The sequence below is a fragment of the Marmota flaviventris genome, chromosome 17 (assembly GCF_047511675.1).
Source record: "Marmota flaviventris isolate mMarFla1 chromosome 17, mMarFla1.hap1, whole genome shotgun sequence".
In the NCBI taxonomy this organism is placed as follows: domain Eukaryota; kingdom Metazoa; phylum Chordata; class Mammalia; order Rodentia; family Sciuridae; genus Marmota; species Marmota flaviventris.
Window position 1 is genome coordinate 29,527,807 of NC_092514.1, and position 20,195 is coordinate 29,548,001.

Genomic DNA, 20,195 nt, shown 5'->3' on the forward strand with positions numbered 1-20,195 from the left:
CAGGGGACTCCTGCCAGCTTGGAAGGTCTATCTTCCTCTTTGCCTTATCCTGCAGCAGTGTCCTCAGGTTCATAAGGAGTGATGTGACTGCATGGAAGCTGCTTTTCCCCGAGGGTTGGAGAGCCACATGGGGGAGGGTTGAGGGAGAGGCTGGCAGCTTTCCCTGTCATGACTGGGACAGGGTGGCAGTTCCAAAAGCCCTCTCTATTAAAAAAAAAAAAAAAAAAAGAGGCTGGGTTTATTCATTCATTCAACAAATATGTACAGAACAATAATGTGGCAAGCACAGGGGTGAGCATGGGATACACAGATGTCCAAAGGCAAGGTCACTTCCCTACTGGAGCTTCTCATGGGGGGGTGGGGGGACACAGTCAATAAGTTAATGAGATCATCTCTGATAATGACAAGTGTTTTATGGGAATAAGATAGGGTAATGGGGGGGGGCTGGGGTTGTGGCTCAGCAGTAGAGCGCTCGCCTAGCACATGTGAGGTCCTGGGTTCGATCCTCAGTACCACATAAAAATAAATAAAGATATTGTGTCCAACTAAAATAATAAATATTTTTTTTTAAAAAAAAGATGGGTAATGGGGTAGAAAGTGATTTGGGCCAAGTGTGGTGGCCCACACCTATAATCCAGGCTACTTGGGAGACTGAGGAAAGAGGATTGCAAGTTTGAGGCCTTTGAGGCCAGCCTGCGCAATTTAGGCTATCTCAAAAAGTAAAAAGGACTGGGGATATAATGCAATGGTAAAGCATTCCTGGGTTCAATTTCCCAGTACAAGGGGGAGGGGTTTGGGGGTGAGGGCAAGGACTACTTTTGGTGTATTTGGTGTATGATCATAAAAATAAACATTTTTGAAGAAATGGCATTTGTGTTGAAATTGATGAAAGGAATTAAAGATCCATGCTTACCAAATAACAACTGGGAGCAAGACACAGATCTGCAGGTCTCATCCGAGACTTAGTGAATGAAAAAATTTAAGGGCAGGACCCAGGAATTTGCCTTTTTCTTCTCTAAAGGATTCCATGCGTGCTAAAATTGGAGAACTTCTCCCCTGGGTCTTTTGAGAGGATCACACCTTTTTGGGAGGATCACACCCTGTGAGCTTTAGGGTTCCTTCCTACTCCCAGACCTTCCAGTTCCAGGAAGGGAGCTTCTAATTTAGGGGAAGAGGCTAGTGATAAGGAGAGGAGCTGTGGTCATGTTAACGCTGTTTACTGGTGAGGAGTTCTTGCTTCCCCAATGCTGAAGTATAACACCAGAGAAGCACGCCGAGGCAAATTATTATTAAATTATTTAATTATTATTAAATTATTAAAGGACAGCAGAAAAGACTTCTCCCGGAGGAAGAAGGGGACCCAAGAGGTGGAATCCGTGGAAAGGGGAGATCTTCCCTCTTTTATAGCTAAGGTCTATCTTTCAGCTTTCCTGCATTTCTGTTGATGTTCCTGTCCTTTGTTCTGTTATCTTGCAGTGACAGAATGTAGGTGGGAGACCCAAAAGGTGAGGGGCAGATGGGCCAGAGAAGTAAATAAATAAAGGGTAAAGGCACTGTGTCCAACTACAATGAAAAAATAAATATTAAAAAATAAAATATAAGAAAGAGCTGGAGGTCTAACTCAGTGATAGAGCACCCCTGGGTTCAATCCCCATTTCCAAAAAATAAAAATAAAAAAAAATACGCGTTCCTATTTTCATCTCTTCTCACTCCTGCCCAGCCGCCAGCATCACAGGGCGGTACTGTGAACTCTTGAGGGCCCTCCCAGACCAGTGGCTGGGGAGGACGGCCGGTGGTGTCAGGCGGTTGCAAGGTCGCATTTGGAGGTTCTAGGCTGGCCGCAGCCCAGCTCAACGCCGTGGCTTTCCAAACCCTGCAGGTACCCAACGGCGCGCCTCGCGCTCTACGCCCAGCAGCCCAAGCACACGCTTGCCCATGCGGGTTGGAGCTGCGCGTCCTCGGGCTGCGGCAGCGCGGACGCAGAGCTCACCGCCGGCCTACCAGCAGCGGGCGGCGGCGGCTCCCATGCGGCACACGTGGGGCTGGGCGCTCCGGAAGCCCCGGTGAGCCGGCGGCATGGGGCAGGCGGGCTGGAAGGGGCTCTGCCTGTCGCTGTTCGACTACAAGACCGAAAAGTATGTGATCGCCAAGAACAAGAAGGTGGGATTGCTCTACAGACTGCTGCAGCTCTCCATCCTGTTGTACCTGGTCGTGTGAGTTCCTAGACGCTTTCGGGAAGCTGGGGGAGGGGCGGGGACAGGACTCAGCTGGGAGGATGGAGAACAGTAGCCAGGGTCTTCTCCAGGGTCCTGGAATTTGCACGTGTGCACGTGGCTTTCCCTGTGCTCCCTGCCTGCGGAGAGGCCGACCTTGGGCTCTTGTGGGTAAAAGGTAGCCCTCTACTCCCCTGCCTGCTCTGGAAGTGAGGAGATGTGGGCTGGGGCTTCTGGGTCCCTGGGTTTATGAGACTGTCCACCGACAGCTCCTTTCCCTAGTGCTGCAGCCCCCAGTCTTAGGGCCACGGGAAGGGGGCAGGGATGCAGGGGGCTGGGCTGTGGCTTTCTTCCCAGAGGCCTCCCTGGGCCCTGGCCTGACAGCTGGCCCAAGCATCAGGCAAGTTATTTTTAATCACTGAGCGTCAGTGTTTTACTCTGGTCTGGGGCAACTCATCAGCTTGGCATGTCCGGGAACTCCCTTCCTGTCAGCTCACCTCACCTAGCCTCTCTGGTATCCAGCTGGGGGTCTTGCCCAGAGATCTCTATACCCAAGTTCATCTGTCCCCTTCTCCCACCCCCTTCCCACTCAGCAGGAGCTGGGGCCACAAGCTCAGGGGTCAGTTCTTCAGGGTTGCTCATCAGGCACTGTTCAGAGTCTTCACCCCTGACTGACAGGAGGGAACAGGTGGAGAGAGAGAGCAGTCATGGATAACTGGAATGTGCCTTCTCGAACTCATTCAGTAAATGCTGTGCAGTTTCTCCCATTTCCTCCTCGGGGGCTACAGCCCTGGCCTTGCCCTACTCAGTCCTAGAGGTCAAGCACTCAGCTTTTCCTGAACTTCATCCCCAAGGCACCTGGATGCCTCCCACCTCAGGGCTGTTGTACATGCTATTCCTTAGCCAGGCATGCTTTTCCTCCTTAGTTAGTACTCACTCATTCTCCAGACCTGGGTTCTTGAATTACTCCCTCTCCTTTCCTCCCTGGCATTCTTATGGTATAATTAGCAGCTAATTTAGGGGAACAGTTGTTTCAGTATCTATTTCTGACTCCCTGCCAGTCTGGGGATGCCATGAGGGTAGTAGGGCCTGGCATCACCTCACTAGGGAACAGGTGTGAAATGAATGAGTGAATGAATGAAAATGTGTTTTGAGTGTTTGCTTCATGTTTCTGTCCGGGCCAGGCCAAGGGTGTCCTTATTAAAATGATTGGTTGGCTCAGGGGGGTCATAGCCCTCTCAGAATTCCTTAGAGACGTGGCAGCCTAGAATCCAGGGCACCCTAGCTCTGTCCCAGAGGTGAGATGAATGCATGTACATTGGCGTCTGCCACACTGAGAACCTTCACTGGGACCCTGGGACCCACCACTTACTGCATGTAAGCGGTAGCGGCTTCCTGCTCCCTCAACCTCAATTGCCCCAACTTTACCAAGAGGGGTCAACCTGAACTGTCTCTACCAGCAACAGCAACAAGTGATGAGTTCTATTCATTGGGTTCTTCTTCTGTGCCAGACACTGTGCTCAGCAATTTATATGTTCTATCTCATTTGTGTTTATATGGATGAGCCACATTTTGCTTATCCATTCACCAGTTAATGATATTTGGATTGTTTCCACTCGTTGGCTGATAAGAATAATGCTGCTAATAATATTCTTGCACAGTTTTTTTTATAGACTATGTGTTTTGGGTTCTCTTGGGTATATACTTAGGAGTGAAGTTCCACGGTCATTGTAACTCCCTTTTTAACCTCTTGAGGAACTTCCTACAGTGGCTACATCATTTTACATTCCCACCAGTAACATATTGAAGGTTCTTATTCCTCTACATTCTCACCAACACGTGTTTTTTTTTTTTTTAGTTTTTTAAAATTATTATTTTTAGTGTGAAGTGGAATCTCGTATTGTGGTTTTTATTTATGTTTTCCTAATTTATCTTTTTTGAGGGTGATGTCTAATCAAATGTTTTTAAACATTTTTATGTTCAAAATGTTTTTAAACCCATTTTTAAATTGGGTTGTCTTTTTAATTGCTGAATTGTAAGAGTTATTTATATATTCTAAATACTAGTCCTTTACCAGGTATATGACTTACAAACATCTTCTCCCATTCTGTGGGTTGTCTTTTCACTTTCTTGATAATGTCTTTTGATGTGCAAAAGTTTTTAATTTTTAAAAATTTGGTACCAGGGATTGAATTTAAGGATGCTTAACCACTGAGCCACATTCCCAGCCCATTTTATTTTTTATTTTGGACAGGGACTAAGTTGCTTAGGGTCTCTCTAGGTTGCCAAGACTGGCCTGAACTTGTGATCCTTCTGCCTCAGTCTCCCAGGTTGCTGGGATTATAGGCATGTGCCACTGTGCCCAGCAAAAGTTTTCAATTTTGATGAAGCCCTACTTATCTATTTTTTTTTCTGCTTATGTTTCTGGTTCAAAGAATACAGGATTTTGTGCTCTTATTTCCTAGATTAGTTTCAGGTTACGCACTATCTCATTTAACCCTCTCTTTTATCCCTGACGGAAGGCATTATTATCCCTGTGTTACCTTGGGAAACCAGTGCTCCCAGAGTGAATGGCCTTGCCTGGAGTCACAGCCTGTATGAGGCTGAGCAGATTTCAGCCCAGGCTTGCCCTGCTCTGGGGCCTCAGCACCTGAGAGCAGTGGTTTTTGCCTCTTTAGAATTCCTTCCTTTGGGGTTGCTTGTCACCTCTGCTGCTTGCAGGACTGAGTTTTAGGCAACCATGGGAGCTGTGAGCCCTACCCAGGAGCTGTTGGAACAGGTGGAGCCCTAGGAGTTGCTGTGATGCCCATTCCAGCCTGGACTTGGGCAAACATCCCTGAAGGCAGTGATGTGGCTGACACCCTCCTGCTGTTCCCCTTCCCACAGGTGGGTGTTTGTGGTGAAGAAGAGTTACCAAGATGTTGACACCTCCCTGCAGAGTGCTGTTGTCACCAAAGTCAAGGGCGTGGCCTATACCAACACCTCTGAGCTTGGGGAGCGGCTCTGGGATGTTGCTGATTATGTCATTCCACCCCAGGTCTGAAGCCCTGCTTATCACTGGGGCCCCAGGCAGGCAGGCCCTGGTTCAGGGTGTGTCACATGGGAAGCTGCTGGTTTGTCCCAGGAACTCCATCCATTGTCTCCTTCACCCAGCTAGAGACCCTGTCCAGATCCTTTTCCCATGCCAATCCCCTGCCTTCGTTTTCTGTGCCTTGTGTGAGTGCTCTCTTCCCAGTGAACTCTGAGTCTGTTGAGACCAAAGGGGGCCCAGAAAACCTTCAGGTCATTGTGAGTCAGGAGGCCCAGCACAGAGAACCCCTGTTTTACATGCTACTACCCTGGGAACAGCTCCTCAGCCTATTCACAATTGTCGTGGCCTAGGGCCAGGGCAACCCCATTACTGCCTCTGCTCCTCTGAGGTCTGGGCTTGGACCCCAGTGGCTGAGTTTAGAATAGGGATTCATGGGCAGGGCACTTGGGATTTGTGGGCCTGGGAAGGACCTCTAAAAGAACATCTTCTCAGGAACTGTAGGTCAGTGAGATGATGGATCAAATCCACCAGTTTTGTGGCCCTATTTCCTCCAACACCCATGCAGAGGCCTCACATTGCCAGGAAGCCCTGGGAAGGAGAGTCCTCCTAAGAGGGTAGGAGAAGGTTCCTCAATGCCTTTCTGGCTCCTCAGGGAGACAGTGTCTTCGTTGTGATCACCAACCTGATTGTGACTACCAACCAGCGGCAGGGCACCTGTGCTGAGGTTCGATTTGGTGTGGGGAGTGGGGAGGGGTGGGATTGTGATGGGGTGGACCCCTCTCCTGAAGCAGGGGCTTCTGTGTGCTCTGAGGATCCTTGTGGGCTGTATGCCCTGGTGAACAGTGTCTGCATAGTTTGGGGAAGAAACAGATTCTCAGAGGGTGTGTGGGCCCAGGCCAGGGAAGAAGACCTCTTCTAACCCCTGGTGGCCCCAATGAGGCCATCCTTATGCAGCGCCTTTCTCTTTTGGCAGTATGAAGGTGTCCCTGATGGTTTGTGTTCTCAGGACCATGACTGCCAAGCTGGGGAGACTGTTATAGCTGGAAATGGTGAGGGCTTGGCATGGTCAGGGGAGGTGGGGGTGAGGGGGACCTGGAGCTGAGAGGCTCCTGGCATCATCCCTGTCCCACCCTGCAGGAGTGAAAACTGGCCGCTGTCTGCGTGTGGGGAACTCAACCAGGGGCACCTGTGAGATCTTCGCCTGGTGCCCAGTGGAGACACAGTCCATGCCAATGTGAGTGGCTCCAGCCTCTGTCCCTTGAGGAGTTGCCGGGTCCCATGCTGTGGGTCCAGCTTGGATGGAGACACGTCCCCTCTGAGATTCTCGTTCTGAGGGAGATGTCAGGACATCCCAGAGAAGCCTGAGGACCATCCCAACTGAGCAAATTAACTGTCTTTGGCAAAATCTCCAGGGGACCCAGGGAACAGGTCTCAGCCCTGCCACAGGCCTAGGGAGGCTTGGAGGGGCCATGGCAGGGCCTTCTGCTCAGTCGGTCCTGGACTGTTTTCAGGGAACCATTCCTGAAGGAAGCTGAAGATTTCACCATTTACATAAAGAACTTCATTCGTTTCCCCAAATTCAACTTCTCCAAGTATGTGGGGCTTGGCCATGGGCAGGGGGTGTTCATGGGGTGGGGCCTTAACTCAAGCCCTCTGAAGGCCTTGGTTGGCCCTCCCCGTGGCTGTGCATGGGCCTTTGTGCACACGGTGTCTGCATATGAATGAACTTCAGGGTGATGTTGGGGCTCCTGTATGCCTGCTATGGGGGTGGGCTCTGTTCTTGACTGGAGTGGGGTAGGAGCTGGGGAGTGGTCAGTTCAGGCAGGAGCCCACTGACTCTTGGGTCAGGCCCAGGAACAGTGAGTCTCACTCATTCTTATTCCACTGCTTTCACCCAGGGCCAATGTGCAGGAGGACACGAATTTCCTGAAATCCTGTCGCTTTAGCCCCAAGAATCTTTACTGCCCCATCTTCCGACTGGGGTCTGTGATCCGCTGGGCGGGGAGTGACTTCCAGGACATAGCCATGAAGGTGGGTGGTACATGATCAGGGAGCCTTCTATAGGGGCCCGGGACCACATGAAGCAGGTGTGGAGGGGGACCTATAGGTCGGGAATGACCCTGCAAAGTCACCTGCCTCCATGAGCTCACTGTTTTCAGAATTAGCTGTGCCCGGCTTGGGCCAGAGTCTGGTGCTCATGAGGGGCAGACTTGCCCCTGTGGCATAGTTCTCAGCCTCTGGGCCTTTGGGCGAAAGGGAGTCAGAAAGAGTCCCGTGGGCACATCCTGGCCATGTGTAAAGTGCCTGTCTATGAAAGCTGCTCTCTCTGGATTGTTAGCCCCTTTCTTTCCTGAACAGTTAAGAGAGTCCATACTGTAGCTATAGCAATGTGACATTCTCAGCCATTCTGTTCCAGAGGTGGGGATAGAACCTCCCTGGAGGGCTGTCCCCAGGACTGACCTCTAGCCTGAGCCCTTTATCTGTTTTGTCCAGCTCTCTATATGTGACTTCTGTCCCTCTCCAGAAGGCTCTGGGTATTGAGCCTTGTCTCTTGTCTCAAGGGTGGTGTGATAGCAATTAATATTGAATGGGACTGTGATCTTGACAAAGCTGCCTCCGAGTGCAACCCTCGCTATTATTTTAGCCGCCTGGACAACAACCATGTAAAGTCTGTCTCCTCCGGGTACAACTTCAGGTAACTGTTACCTTGTGCCACCTTGTGACTCTGACCACATTTCACATCTGACCCTGGGTGCCAGCACTGTGCTACCCCTAGGATGGGTGTCAGAGTAATAGATGCAGGGAGAGATGGCCAAGGAGAGGATCCCAGCAGAGTGGTGGGGACCGTCCTGTGAGCGTATCTGTCTGGTGATACGATATGTCTTTTCTTGCCATAATACTGATAAGGCTCAACTTCTTTGCTGGATCAAATTCATCCATGTTTTGTTGGCCCAGGGGTTAACCTAGAGTGTAGTGGGAAAGCCTTGGCCCTTGGGAGAATGCCTGGCTTAGATTTCAAAGGCCTGGAAGCATCTTTTATACTTGGCTCAGTGAGAGGGTCTGCAGCCCTCTTCTAGGTCTGCTGAGAGTCAGTCTCCTGGGGGTGCTGATAAATCCCCAGAGCAACCATGGTCCATGCTGTGCTGCTAAAGAGGGAAGGCACAGGCAGGCTGGGGCTTCCCCTGGGCTTTGTCTCCCCTAGGTTTGCCAGATATTACCGAGACTCGGCCGGGGCGGAGTTCCGAACCCTGATAAAAGCCTATGGGATCCGCTTTGATGTGATAGTTAATGGCAAGGTGTGTGGGTGGTCCTCCCATTCTGTGGTTGGGTAGGGTGGGGTGTGGGAGGTTGGAGATCCCCTTGGGATCTGACCATCCATCCAGCCTTACTTGCCTGTCTTGTCTCTTGTCTTTCAGGCAGGAAAGTTCAGCATCATCCCCACAATCATCAACGTGGGCTCTGGGGTGGCGCTCATGGGTGCTGTGAGTACCTTCCTCCTCCCTCCCCACTTTCTATTCTCTGAGCAGGGAGAGGGAGGTAACTGACTGCTCAGGAGGAATGTGCCCCAGTGCCCCAGAAAGCAGGAGATTTGGTGAGATCAGAACCTACATGGGTAAAGAGGGCTCTTTGGGATTTCACACCATGCCAGCTGCCCCCAGATGGCAGTGACAGCTGGAATTTCTCTTTTTAGAGCCAAAGAGGCATCTGCCTGTAGCTCTGGAGCTGTGAGGTGGGCTGGGGGTGGAATTAGGTCATCCCCTAGCCATGGTGTGGGCTGGGTCTCTGGGATCCTGGGTCAGCCCCCGAACTTCTAGTCTCCATCTCCACTTCTGCTTAAAGGGGGCAGGATTACCCTATGAACGGGGTTTCTCAACCTCCGCACTATTGACATTTTGGGAGCTATCTTATGTATTGTAGGATGTTTGGGAGCATCCCTGGTATCTACTCACCAGATGTCAATGGCACCTTCTCTGAAGTTGTGATGTTCAGAAATGTCTCCTGGCTGAGAATCAGTGGGCCAAGGAGATGAAGGCTGGGGAGATGGCCCTGTAATCCTTCCTCTAGGTGGCTCTTAAGTCAGCCCAGAGAGGCTCATAGGAGAGGATGTTGTGACTGGAGGGCTGGGCAAGTTGCCTCTGAGTGCCTGTAATGCCCTTTGTACTTCTGGGAGGGTTGTTAAGGACATGGGAGTTGGTGGGTGGCTGCCCATGCCAGCAAGTTCCTTTCCAAGGTTTCCAGCTGCCTCTTCCCTCGTTCCTCTGCATGACAATCCCAAACAGCCTCATTGGCAGATTCAGTCAGGATCTTGGGTTGACTTTTTCTTAAGATCAGGAAAATTGTGCCTTGTAACAGAACTCAGAACTCAAAAAGGCCATGCACCTGAGAGGTGATTGATACCAGAGGGCTCCAAGTGGATTCCTTCTAACTGGAAACATTGTTGCTAGGGAGTTCTAGATATGTGTACATATATGCAATTTTCTTACATTTTGGATAAAATACGGACATCTAGGAGACCTCCTTGAGAAATAAAGACAATGATGCAGAGAAAAGGTGGTGGTGGAGGCTGAAGGAGGAAGGAGAATTAAGGAACTGATAAATGACATTTTTTGGCATCTGGGAAAGATAGATATGCAGTGTTCAGAGTCAGAGAACCAGGCTCAACTATCCATCAAGCCATACTGGTCTTGGTGCTCAGGAACCTCATGCCCAATCCTGGGCTGTGGGTTGCATCACCCTTTAGTGGTGCAGATGGACATTACACACAACTTGCTGGGGTCTGAAGTTGTGTTTAGGGGTCAGTTGGGTTCAGATGGGTTAGGTCAGGCAGCCTCTCTTACCCTGAACACTGCTGTCATGTCTTTGTTAGGTATAAACCTTCTCCAATCAATCTCATGCTGACTTTCTAAAATGTTGCAATTCTGACAGTATCCCCTCTACCTCAAGGATTAGGATGAATGCCTCAAGAACATTCTCAGACAGGATGATTCCCATCCACCTGTGCAGAAGTGCATCACCCTTCCCCCACAGGCCATATGGCATTTCCCAGGCATGACAAGCTTTCTTCTCCCCCTGGAATGCCCTTCCCAGGCTTTGTATAAACTCCTATTTAGCCCCAAGGCTTAGCCCAGTCATCCACCCCATCTAGCCTGAGTGAAGCCCTGTCTTCTGTCTACTCCTGTGCCTCTCCCCATTCATTAGAAGACACATCACTGTGTCATAATTTATTTGCTTGTCTCCTAGCAGAGGGAGAGTCCCTGGAAGCTCCCTCTGGTCTACATTCTCCCTGCACCCCTGTGTGGTCCCAGGTTGTAGTGGGTGCTCAGCAAATGTATGTTGACAGAATGGGTCAGAGTAGTATGGGGGGGTGGTGGTTCCTAGTCTGTGGGATCTGGTGGCAGAGCTCCAGTCTAACTTTGTGTCTACCATGGACCAACTCTGCGGCCCTAGACAGTTTCCTTGTGTGTTAAAGGGGGACATGAGGACCCCTTGCAGATTGTTGCAGAATCAAGTTAAGAGTTCTGAGTTAGGGCCTGCAACTGTTTTGCAGGGGGCTTTTTTCTGTGACCTGGTGCTCATCTACATCATCAAGAAGAGAGAGTTCTACCGTGACAAGAAGTACGAGGAAGTGAGGTCAGTTAGGCTTCCTTTCTGCAGCCAAGTGGAGCCCCATGGGCCCCACTGGCTTAGAGCCTTTGCCTGGTTGGGTACTGGGTTTGGGGTGTGGAAGCAGGGGCCAAAAGGCATGGGGAATGTGGGGTCTTTCAAATACCTGCTCCATAGAACTGGATTCTGCTTCAGAGCAGCCCAGGGAAAGAAGAGGCCTTCCCAGGCTGCTGGCAGGGTGAGCAGGTTTACAGCCTCTTCCTATGATTTTGGACCAGGTGTCCTTGGGTCTCGATTGATTTTTCCATCTGCAAGATGAGAGTTGGTTTACATAGAGTGCCTTCTAGCACTAGTATTTTGGGATTTGGGGGGCTTGAAGGTTCTAGTGGGCTGGGGTTAAGGGAATCTGGGTGGTAAGGAAATCTGTAGGGGCTTCTTTCCAGTTCTCTTGGACCACTGGCTTGTGTGTGCGCGTTTGCAGAAGCCAGTGTGAGGGGGAATCGTGATGGGGGTCGGGGGAAGGGATAGCCCTTGTCTTGGGAAAGGCTTTCTGGAGAAGCTGGCATCAGAATGAGGAGCTGGGACGGGCACCTCGGAGCTCCCTCAGCCCCGCCACAACCTAGGACGGCGGGCGGGCGCAGGGTCTGCCTGAGTGGTTTGCCTCGATTGAACTCCAGCCGCAGCTTGAACCCAGCCCAGCAGCGAGGAGCCCGACCTGGCCGCAGACCGTGCTGCTGGAGGAACGAGGGCAGCTGCCTTTCTCGGCCCGCTCCACCTATGTCTGGGGAGTCGCGTACAGGGCAGGGTCGAGAGGGCAGTGCGTTGGAGACCGAGGCCGAGGTGGTGCAGCCAGGGCAGCTGGAGGAGGAGCTGCTGGAGGAGCAGCCCCAGGCGCTGCCCAGCCATAGCCACTGGAAGGGGAACGGCAGTGTGTGCTCGCAGTTCCCCGAGTTAGCCAGGTGAGGCGCTGCTGGGCAGAGCCGGCTGAAGATCCAGTCTTGCAGAGGGGGGCCGCTAGGACACCCGCTCCAGGTTGGCCTGGACACCCGGCAGGATGTCCAGGACTCGTAAGGTCCCTCCAAGCAGGACTTGGGAGAGAGAGGTTGCTGGTGGTTCTATAGGCCCCCATGAGCCTCCATTAGCGCCCCAATCCCCCTGGATCCACGTGCAAACCAAACATCTTGCTCTGCTGTCCCAGCATTAAAGCAGCAAGAGTACCCCCATTCACCCAGCGCCTTTCCCTTCCCTATGCTGCCCTGGGCCATTTGTATATGTTAATTCATTTAAGTATCTTAAAGAGGTGGACACCGATGTGACTTATTTTGCTAATGAGGAAACCCAGGCACAAAACAGTTAAGTAATTTGTTCAAATTCCACAGCTAATAAGTGGCAGAGCTGGAATTTGAATCTCAGCAGGTCTGGGATCTTGTATCTCTAGGATCTAGTTCTCTAGTGGGTTATCTTGCCTGATAAAGACCCTCATCGCCCCACCTCCCATCAGATCACTCCCCTGCATCCCTCTTCTATGTAGACATTCTGGAGCTGCCCTTCCCCTGGGCACTGCCTGGAAGTCCTGGTCAGCCTGCTTTTTATTCAGCAGATTGTGGGGCTGGACCTCTAGTCTGAGTCAGGTGACCTGAGTTTAGGCCTGCTCTGGCCTTATTTTCTTTTTTCCTCTCGGTAGGGGTTGGACCCAGAGCCCTCTTCTACTTGGTCAGGCTGGGATGTTCCCAGACGTGGGATGGCCTTTCCTCCAATCCCCAGCTTTCTTTCCTTGCAGACTCAGGATTTGGCAGCTTACAAATGGGAGCTTGGGCTTGTCTGGAAAAGAGCCAGAGAAATAGTCTGGGATGGAGCAGAGTGAGGAGAGAAAGGTGGAGGCTAGGGTCTGCAGCAGTGGGGTCAGTGGCATTAGAGTCTAAGGACCTGGGTGGGGCAGGTCTGCGCCCAGCAGCCCTTTACGTGCTCCCTGAGCTGACCATCACTTCCTGGGCGCCTGCCTAAATGCTTTACCCTGCAGCGGGAGAGAGTGGCCGCCTTGCTTGTCTTGGCCCAGCCTGCCTGTTGCTGTGGGAGGCTCCATGCTCATGGGCCTACGCTCCGGCTGCCACCACAGTTGCTGCTTCTCAGTGCTTGGCGGCTCCTGAGGACTCAGCTTGAGCATCCCCATGTGTTTGGGGTGCAGCCAGGAACCTGGACAGATTTCTCCTTTCTCCACATGCTCTGACTGCCTGCAGTGCTGTCAGTGGAAGGTGGAGGCTGCTGCATGTCGCTGCCTTTAGGGAGGTGACCCATCCACAGAGTTCCTGACAGTCCTCTCTGCCTTCTGTATGCCCCTCTCCCACCCTCTTGCCCACAGGTCTGGCCTTCTGAAGAATGTAGAGGTGAATGCTGAGCAGCTGCAGAACCTGCGGACAGTGGAGACGTAGCTAGAGCTGGTGGCCTAGAGCAGTCTTGAGGATGTTGGGGCCAGAACCACCCATAGCTCTGAACTGAGAAGAGATGTGCATGTGTCTGCAAGGGACAGGGGCTTCCAGGAACAGCCATCTCCCCTGACTGAGATCCTGCTACAAGCCTTATGTTGTATGGAGGGGAGTCTTGGCAGCCTGACTGGCTCAGATCCAGAAGAGGAGGCCCTGGGGCAGGCGCCCAGGGAACAGGGCAGGCCAGGAGCCTGAGTGATACTAGATTATTTTAATTTTTCCTGAGAACCTGACTGGACATTCATATTCATCCATCCATGCATGCAGTAAATACTTATTGATGCATGCTGTGTGCTTGGCCCTATATAAGAGATGCTTAAATGAGATACTGACCTGGCCTTCAGAAATGGGGTAGACACACATATAATGACCTTCAAGCCAACAGAGACATTACTGCCCAGCTACTCTGGCTGCCTTCCTGCCTCTAGCTGATAAGTTTACAAATCCCTGTAGAGAATGACAATTGCTCAGAGAAAGCCTTTAGATAACATCCAGGGGGACACTTGGTCTTACCCATGGGATAAAATTTAAAGGTGGCCAAAGAGGCAATAGGAAAGGACTGGACCAGTTGGAAGGCATCTGGCCCATAAGGGGAGAAGCCAATTGCAAGGGCTTTAAGGTAAGATGGGAAAGAGAAGGCAGGGAGGACTCTACTCCATTCTTTTAGGTAAGCTCAGCAAGACCATGTCTCCCACTTACACCTCCCCAAGAATAGTGACTTGCCCAGATGTGAGATGCTTTTGCCTGGGTGGTTTGGCTCTTGCTGTTGTGTGGGGCTGGGTGTCCCTGCTAGCTTCCCCTCCTTAAGTGCTAACCAGGTAAAGGATTCTCTTTTAGCAGGTGTCAAGTTGTTAGGGAGGCCCTCACTTCCCCACCCCCAAAGTGGGGTCCGTGGACCAGCATCACTAGGGGGCCTGTTAGAAATGCAGATTCTCAGCTCCCTCCCTTGTCCTACCAATTCAGAACCCGTATTTCCCCTTAGGTGATTTGCGAGCACATTATTATTGCTTGAGAAACCCTGATTGTGAGGGGAGAGAAGGCCAGCTTGGCTGGAAGGAGCTAGTTTCTAGACACACCTCCTGAGACCGGGATACCTCTCCCACTCACACCTCCAGCCTGAAAGCAGCATTATGCTCAATTTGTTTGAATTAAAATATCTTGACTAGGTAATATTTCTGATTCAAACATGCCTATAATTCTAGCGATTCGGGAGACTGAGGCAAGAGGATCGGAAGTTTGAGGTCAGCCTGGGAAGGCAGGGAGGCCTCTACTCACAAATCCTTGTAGAGAATGATGTTATTCAAAGGCTTTCTCCTTTTATCCAAAGGATAAAGCCTTTGTATAACATCCAGGGGGACACTTGGTCTTCTCCATGGGATATAAATTTAAAGGAAAGGACTGGACCAGTTGGGAGGCAGCTGGCCCTTAAGGGGAGAAGCCAACTGCAAGGGCTTTTAGGTAAGCTCAGCAAGCCCATGTCTCAAAATAAAAAAATCTAAAGGGCTGGGAATGTGACTCAGTAGTAGAGCACTCCTGGGTTCAATCCCCAGTATACAACCCCCCCCCCCCAAAAAAAAGGAGAAGTAAAAAGTTGGTTCTTTTCACACATTCTCTGGAGGCAGTTACCAATTCCAGAAAACTTCCTTATTCTGCTAAGAATCCATGTTCACATGGTTACTTATGCACTGACTCAGGAAATGATCTTTTCCTGTAAGGCAGATGCTCCTGTGTCAGAGATGGGACATGAAATATGCTTAAGTATTTGGCTTGGGGGCTGGCTAGCTCTTTTCCCTATCCCATGGCATCAGAGGAATGGCTGGGTGAACCGGATAGCATCCAGGAAGCATACCAGAGAACATCCTCTTTGGAAGGGGATATGGTCTTTGTACACAAGGGGGCAGCAAGCCTCCTTCCACAGGAGCCTTTGGGGACAATAGTCTCAAGCAGGAGGTTACTGGTGAGGCTGACACTGGGGCGGAGGAGCATGGTGCCCAGAATAGGACTCCTTATAAAGCAAGCAGCTCCCTCACCTTGGGTTGTCTGGGGACCTGTCAATGAGTGAACCTGCACTCTGAATAGAAAGTGGAAAATTTAGGTGATCTATTTAAGTGTCTTACTTCCTCACTAAAGCAAACCCTTGGGTTTTATAATCTAGCATGTTACTTTTATGGTTGGGAGGAGGTAAGAGGGGCAGGACTTGTGGCTGCTTAGGGATAGATCTGGTTCCTTTTAACCTGATTTTGAAATGGTGTGTCACAGTCAAATAACCTGGGGACAATGATACTATTTTATATTGGAGTATAAATGCCTGCCTACAGTCATTCAGTTAGTAAATATTTGCTGAGTCTTTATTATGTGTAAGGTGTTGGGAGTAAATGATGGAGATACAGTTGTGTTCAACGTATAGGGTCCCTGCCATCGTGTCCTTCCTGGCTGGTGGGAGCTGGACCTTAACCAAGGGGTCACACCTATAGTCACAGACTCAGATGCTTGGAGGGTTTTTAACTAGTAGTAGTCAGAAAGTTTCTCCAAGGAATTTTGACATATTATTTGAGACCTGAAAGGTTAGGAGCAGCTGACTGGGTGGGGAAGGAAGCGGTCCAGGTAAAGGAACCACATAAGTAGGAAGAAGCCAACTGAGGATATGCGTGAAGGCAGTGTAGCTGCACAGGGTTTTGTGAGGCTTTCCTGTTATTGGCCTTAATTTTTTGGGGGATGGGAGGCACCGGGGATTGAACCCAGGAGCACTTAACCACTGAGCCACATCCCCAGCCCTTTGTATTTTATTTAGAAACAAGGTCACACCTGAATTGCTTAGGGCCTTGCTAAGTTCCTGAGGCTGGTTTTGAACTGTTGATCTTCCTGCCTCAGCCTCCCAAGCTGCTGGGATTACAGATGAGCCGCCATCATGCCCGGCAGATTTTTTTCTTTGGTGGTACTGGGGACCAAACCCAGGACCTATTTGAACTCTAGGTGAGTCTTCTACCACTGAGCTACATCCCCAGCTCAAGTTGGCTTTCTTTACCTCTAAGGATTGCCCCATTACACTTTATTGCCTTAAAAGGACTAATTCAACCTAATTGTTTCTTAGAGGCCAGCAAAGCTGTCCAGGCGGCCTCAATGGCTACACTTCAGGGGGCCCATACTCAGAAAGACCAGGGAGCCCATTACAGCTTCTGGACATCACTGTACATTCCTGCCAGAATTGCCTTGCTTTTTGCAGACTCTGGCTTGCCACATTCTGCATAATCTTGGTGTAAGAGTTGGCGGCTCATTAATCTTACAGAAATGTGCTTTTAAATGGAGAAAAGTGAAGCAGGAAGTTGAGCTCCTTCCAAACTTTTGAGAAAATCCCTCTCTCTCTAGGCACTGGTTGCCTCATTGGAAAAATGAGAGTTCAAGCTCTAAGACCTTTCTTCTTTTTTTTTTTTTTTGGTGTTGGAACCCAGTGCCCTTGTGCCTGCTAAGCACACACTCTACCACTGAGCTATATCCCTGGTCCAAGAGAGCTCCTTCCTATTCTGATATTCTAGGTCCTAGCTTAAACTTGCTCATCAACTATTTTCCTAACAATTATTATCCCATGCCTTTGGGAGCGCCATACTAGTTACACACTGGGAGCTATTAATAGTGACATCATGGGAATCAGCCAGGAAAGGTCGAAGTCCCTCCATTCTTGATGCTGGGGGTCATTAACACTGAACAGTCATGGCTGCCTTTTTACCCCCACCCACCCTCATCAGTTCTTCTGTTCTCAGTGGGGGAATCAGTTGTTATAGGGAGAATGTTACTTTTTCTAGGTATCTCTGAGCACCTCAGTGATCGACTACTATGCCCTGTAGAGTTCTTAAAATCACCCTACTTGGAATGACATCTTGAGTCTATGGAAAAGGGCTCCACCCATTTCCAATCCACTACCTCCCAAGCGATGCGAGTTTCCTCAGAGGAAACTCTTCACTGCATCCAGAAACGCTTTCTCTCCGAAAGACTATACTGTACTGCCAGCTGTTTCCCTTTAGGCTGGACAGAGTTAAAAGGGGCAAGGTGGTAAGCACCTTCCGGGACCTGCCCAATATATGTATTTTTGACACTTTTATTTGGTTCTCAAACAATAAAAAGTATCAATTTTAAACATGTCCTGATTCTTTTTCCCTTCATATCTTCACGATTACCCATGTTTTAGGGGAAAATGTAAGGAGAAGGCGAGATTAAGAGGCAGATACAAGAAACAAGTTAGTAAGCAATACATTATGCTCCTTGTTATCTTGCAAAGAAACTCAAACGAAAGTTTGGCAATTCTTTAAAAGAATAAACATTAAGACTAGGAAGGCACTAATAAAACTGGTACTTTTCATCAATTTGATAAAACTCTGGAAAGCATTTGGAATCAAGTTATCTTCTGTCCTAGGAGCTTAAATTCCCCCCAAATCACTTAAATGTGAAGAAATTCACTGCAATATTTCTTTTAATAGTGAACACTTCCAACAAACTTACTGCCCAACAGTAGGGAAATGGTTAAGTAAACCAGCCCACAGATCCCTCATCCCTTCTCTTTTCCTCCAACAGCAGGACCCCTCTGCTTCCTCCTTACTTTACATCAGGAATGAACCCTCCCTTCTCACTCAGAGAAGCCTCTGAGAGGACTGGGCTATACAAACCATGAGTGTGAGGGTTCTCAGTGATGGGCAGAGAGAGGGCTCACTGGAAGAGAGAAGCAAAGCTGTAGCTCAATTTTTTGGCTTGGGGCTCAAGTAAGTGATCGGAACCCAAGATGGAGTTCAGGTATGAGTCCTAGATTCATTTCCATTATTGGCCATGGGCCACTTATGGTCTATAGAAGAGGTCTTGGATTCAAGCTCTTGGATCCTCTTCTGGTCTCAAACTGATCTTTTTAAAAAAACCCCAAATCTGATCACATCATTATTAAAGCTTAAGCCTTCTCCACAGTTACTCTTATGATCAGGCAGTTTACTGCCCACTAAGGAGCTCCAGGATCTGTTCCAGGTCTACCTCAGGGCCTTTTCTTTTCCTCTCCAGAGTTAGGTCATACTTTCCTGTCTACCCAGGACTCTTTTCTGTAAAAGCACCCCCCCCCCTTTTTTGACATTCAACCTCCAGGTCTCAGATGTAAGGTTATTCCTTTAAAGAAGGCTTCCTTGATCATTCCCAACCTGGGCTAGGTTTGGGGATTCTATCTACTTTCTTCATAGCACTTACCTAACTTAAATATCTGTGAAATTAGGTAATGCTAATTTCCCTAATTAGACTATAAATTCCACAAGCAACATGTCCATTACTAAAACTCCACTGCAATATTTATTTCTCAATTAGACATATATTTCAAAATTCTCCTAAAAAGAATAATAATGGATTAGCACATAGGCAGAGGCGTTTACACCCTCAACAACCCCAGAGTTTAGCTGGAAGTCCAATCTGTTTAATCCTCACAAGACGTATTCTTTTAAAAAATGCATGAATTTATTTTTTTCTTATGGGAAAGACAACTAGCTGTGACTAGGTGAAATTGAACTGACATGACTCCATTCATATCTGGAAGGAGTGGCTAGTTGGAGGGAATACTGGGCTGTGAAAAAAATATACTCAATACTCATCCAATTCTGCAAAAGCAAATTAAGAGAACTGCATCTGAATCCTGGCTCTGCCTCTTCCTAGCTGAGCCTCCGCTGGCAGAGATATTTAACCTCTTTGAGCCTATTTTTCATTAACAGGAAAAACAGTAACACCTCCATGTTATTGCTAGAATTAAATGAAATAAAGGTCATAAAAAATACAAAAACACACTGTTAATCCGTTCTCAGGATGTTAACAGTAAGTAGCCCTAGTAGCCCCTCTCTGAAATGCCTACATGTAAGCAGGGAAATTACAGACTATGGCCCAAGGCCTGCTCTCCAGAAGTCAATCTTGGCGACTTTTTGCACCACTGGTAAACTATACATTAAGACAAGAAAGAACTTCACAAAGTGTCTCACACTTCATTTAATCTGAAGAATATTACAGGCTCTCTGTCTTCAGATATAAATTATTTATAACGTTACAGAACAAGCAGCGAATTCAACAATTTAAAAACTAAGTAAGTCTACACGGTGTTAATTTCTGGCAACAGTCTTCCCAATCTGATGTTTTAAAAAAGTCACCCCTGCCCTCATTTCAGTAGACGTGCACCATGCCATAGAGGAATGTCCAGAACAGGACGTAGGTGAAGAGGCCTCCGATAAGGCCTCCTGTAAAGAGAGGTCTTCGTGATTTAAAATATTTGTTCCACCTCCTTCCCGCCTTGAGGATCAGGAGCAGGGAGAGCAGGATGGAGGCAAGCAGGTAGAAGATGAAGCCGTAGAGGCCGGTGAGGCCGAGGATGCCGGCAGTGGCCCCCGACAGCGCTGACACCGAGGTCCGGCAGTAATCCAGGACGGCCGCGTTGCCCCGCACGGCTGCCTCGCTGATGAACGGCGGCCCTTCCCGCTTGGCCACCACCGCGGCCATCGCACCCGCCGGGGCTCAGCCTCTGCTTTCTCGTGGAACAAGGCAGAGCTGCGGAGAAAACCAAGTTACTAGTGGCGCCTGAAGCTTGGCAAGTTGGGTTCACACCGCCCCCTACCCCCGGGCTTCCGAGACCCGGCATCACTTGTGAGTTTCGGACCTTCAAAAGACGCCGAGAAGACTAACGGCTCTGGCCGGTAGCACGTCTGCATCCCCCGGCCAGGCTTTCGCAATTACCTGAAACACGGCGGCGTTACTTAGCGTTCCCTCAGACAGGTCGAGGTAGAGATTCCCGTGGCGCCATCTTGTGCTGGAGGCTACTGGGATGGCTCAGGTTGCGCATGCGCACACAGCTCGCCCGCCCTC

At 49.6% G+C, this 20,195-nt stretch overlaps 2 protein-coding genes across 4 annotated transcripts; one reads left to right on the forward strand and one right to left on the reverse strand.

The window, feature by feature from the left end:
• The first annotated feature begins 1,792 nt into the window (after positions 1–1,792).
• P2rx5 (purinergic receptor P2X 5) lies at positions 1,793–17,415 on the forward strand. Of its 3 annotated transcripts, none has more exons than XM_071603631.1 (13): positions 1,793–2,213; positions 5,100–5,250; positions 5,897–5,968; positions 6,218–6,293; positions 6,382–6,478; positions 6,756–6,836; positions 7,143–7,275; positions 7,806–7,939; positions 8,447–8,540; positions 8,661–8,726; positions 10,793–10,875; positions 11,526–11,807; positions 13,208–17,415. In XM_071603631.1, the coding sequence occupies exons 1-13, from the start codon at positions 2,077–2,079 to the stop codon at positions 13,275–13,277; spliced, it is 1,476 nt and encodes a 491-aa protein (XP_071459732.1). In that variant the 5' UTR covers positions 1,793–2,076; the 3' UTR covers positions 13,278–17,415. The 3 variants fall into 3 exon arrangements, with proteins under 3 accessions (XP_071459732.1, XP_071459734.1, XP_071459733.1); XM_071603632.1 differs by lacking the exon at positions 5,100–5,250 and adding an exon at positions 4,935–5,099 and having other exon boundaries at positions 2,131–2,213; XM_071603633.1 differs by lacking the exon at positions 11,526–11,807.
• A 1,897-nt stretch (positions 17,416–19,312) lies between these two features.
• Positions 19,313–20,191, reverse strand: Emc6 (ER membrane protein complex subunit 6). Its single transcript, XM_027922592.2, has 2 exons — positions 20,067–20,191; positions 19,313–19,880 (listed from the first exon to the last, which is right to left on the reverse strand). The coding sequence occupies exon 2, from the start codon at positions 19,830–19,832 to the stop codon at positions 19,500–19,502; it is 333 nt and encodes a 110-aa protein (XP_027778393.1). The 5' UTR covers positions 19,833–19,880; positions 20,067–20,191; the 3' UTR covers positions 19,313–19,499.
• Positions 20,192–20,195: the final 4 nt, after the last annotated feature.

Excerpts from the sequence above, each read along its gene's own strand:
- P2rx5 (XM_071603631.1), top strand. The coding sequence starts at position 2,077 with ATGGGGCAGGCGGGCTGGAAGGGGCTCTGCCTGTCGCTGTTCGACTAC. Across the intron at positions 2,214-5,099 it reads ATCCTGTTGTACCTGGTCGT|GTGGGTGTTTGTGGTGAAGA; the intron begins GTGAGTTCCTAG and ends CCCTTCCCACAG. Across the intron at positions 6,479-6,755 it reads GAGACACAGTCCATGCCAAT|GGAACCATTCCTGAAGGAAG; the intron begins GTGAGTGGCTCC and ends GACTGTTTTCAG.
- Emc6 (XM_027922592.2), bottom strand. The coding sequence starts at position 19,832 with ATGGCCGCGGTGGTGGCCAAGCGGGAAGGGCCGCCGTTCATCAGCGAG.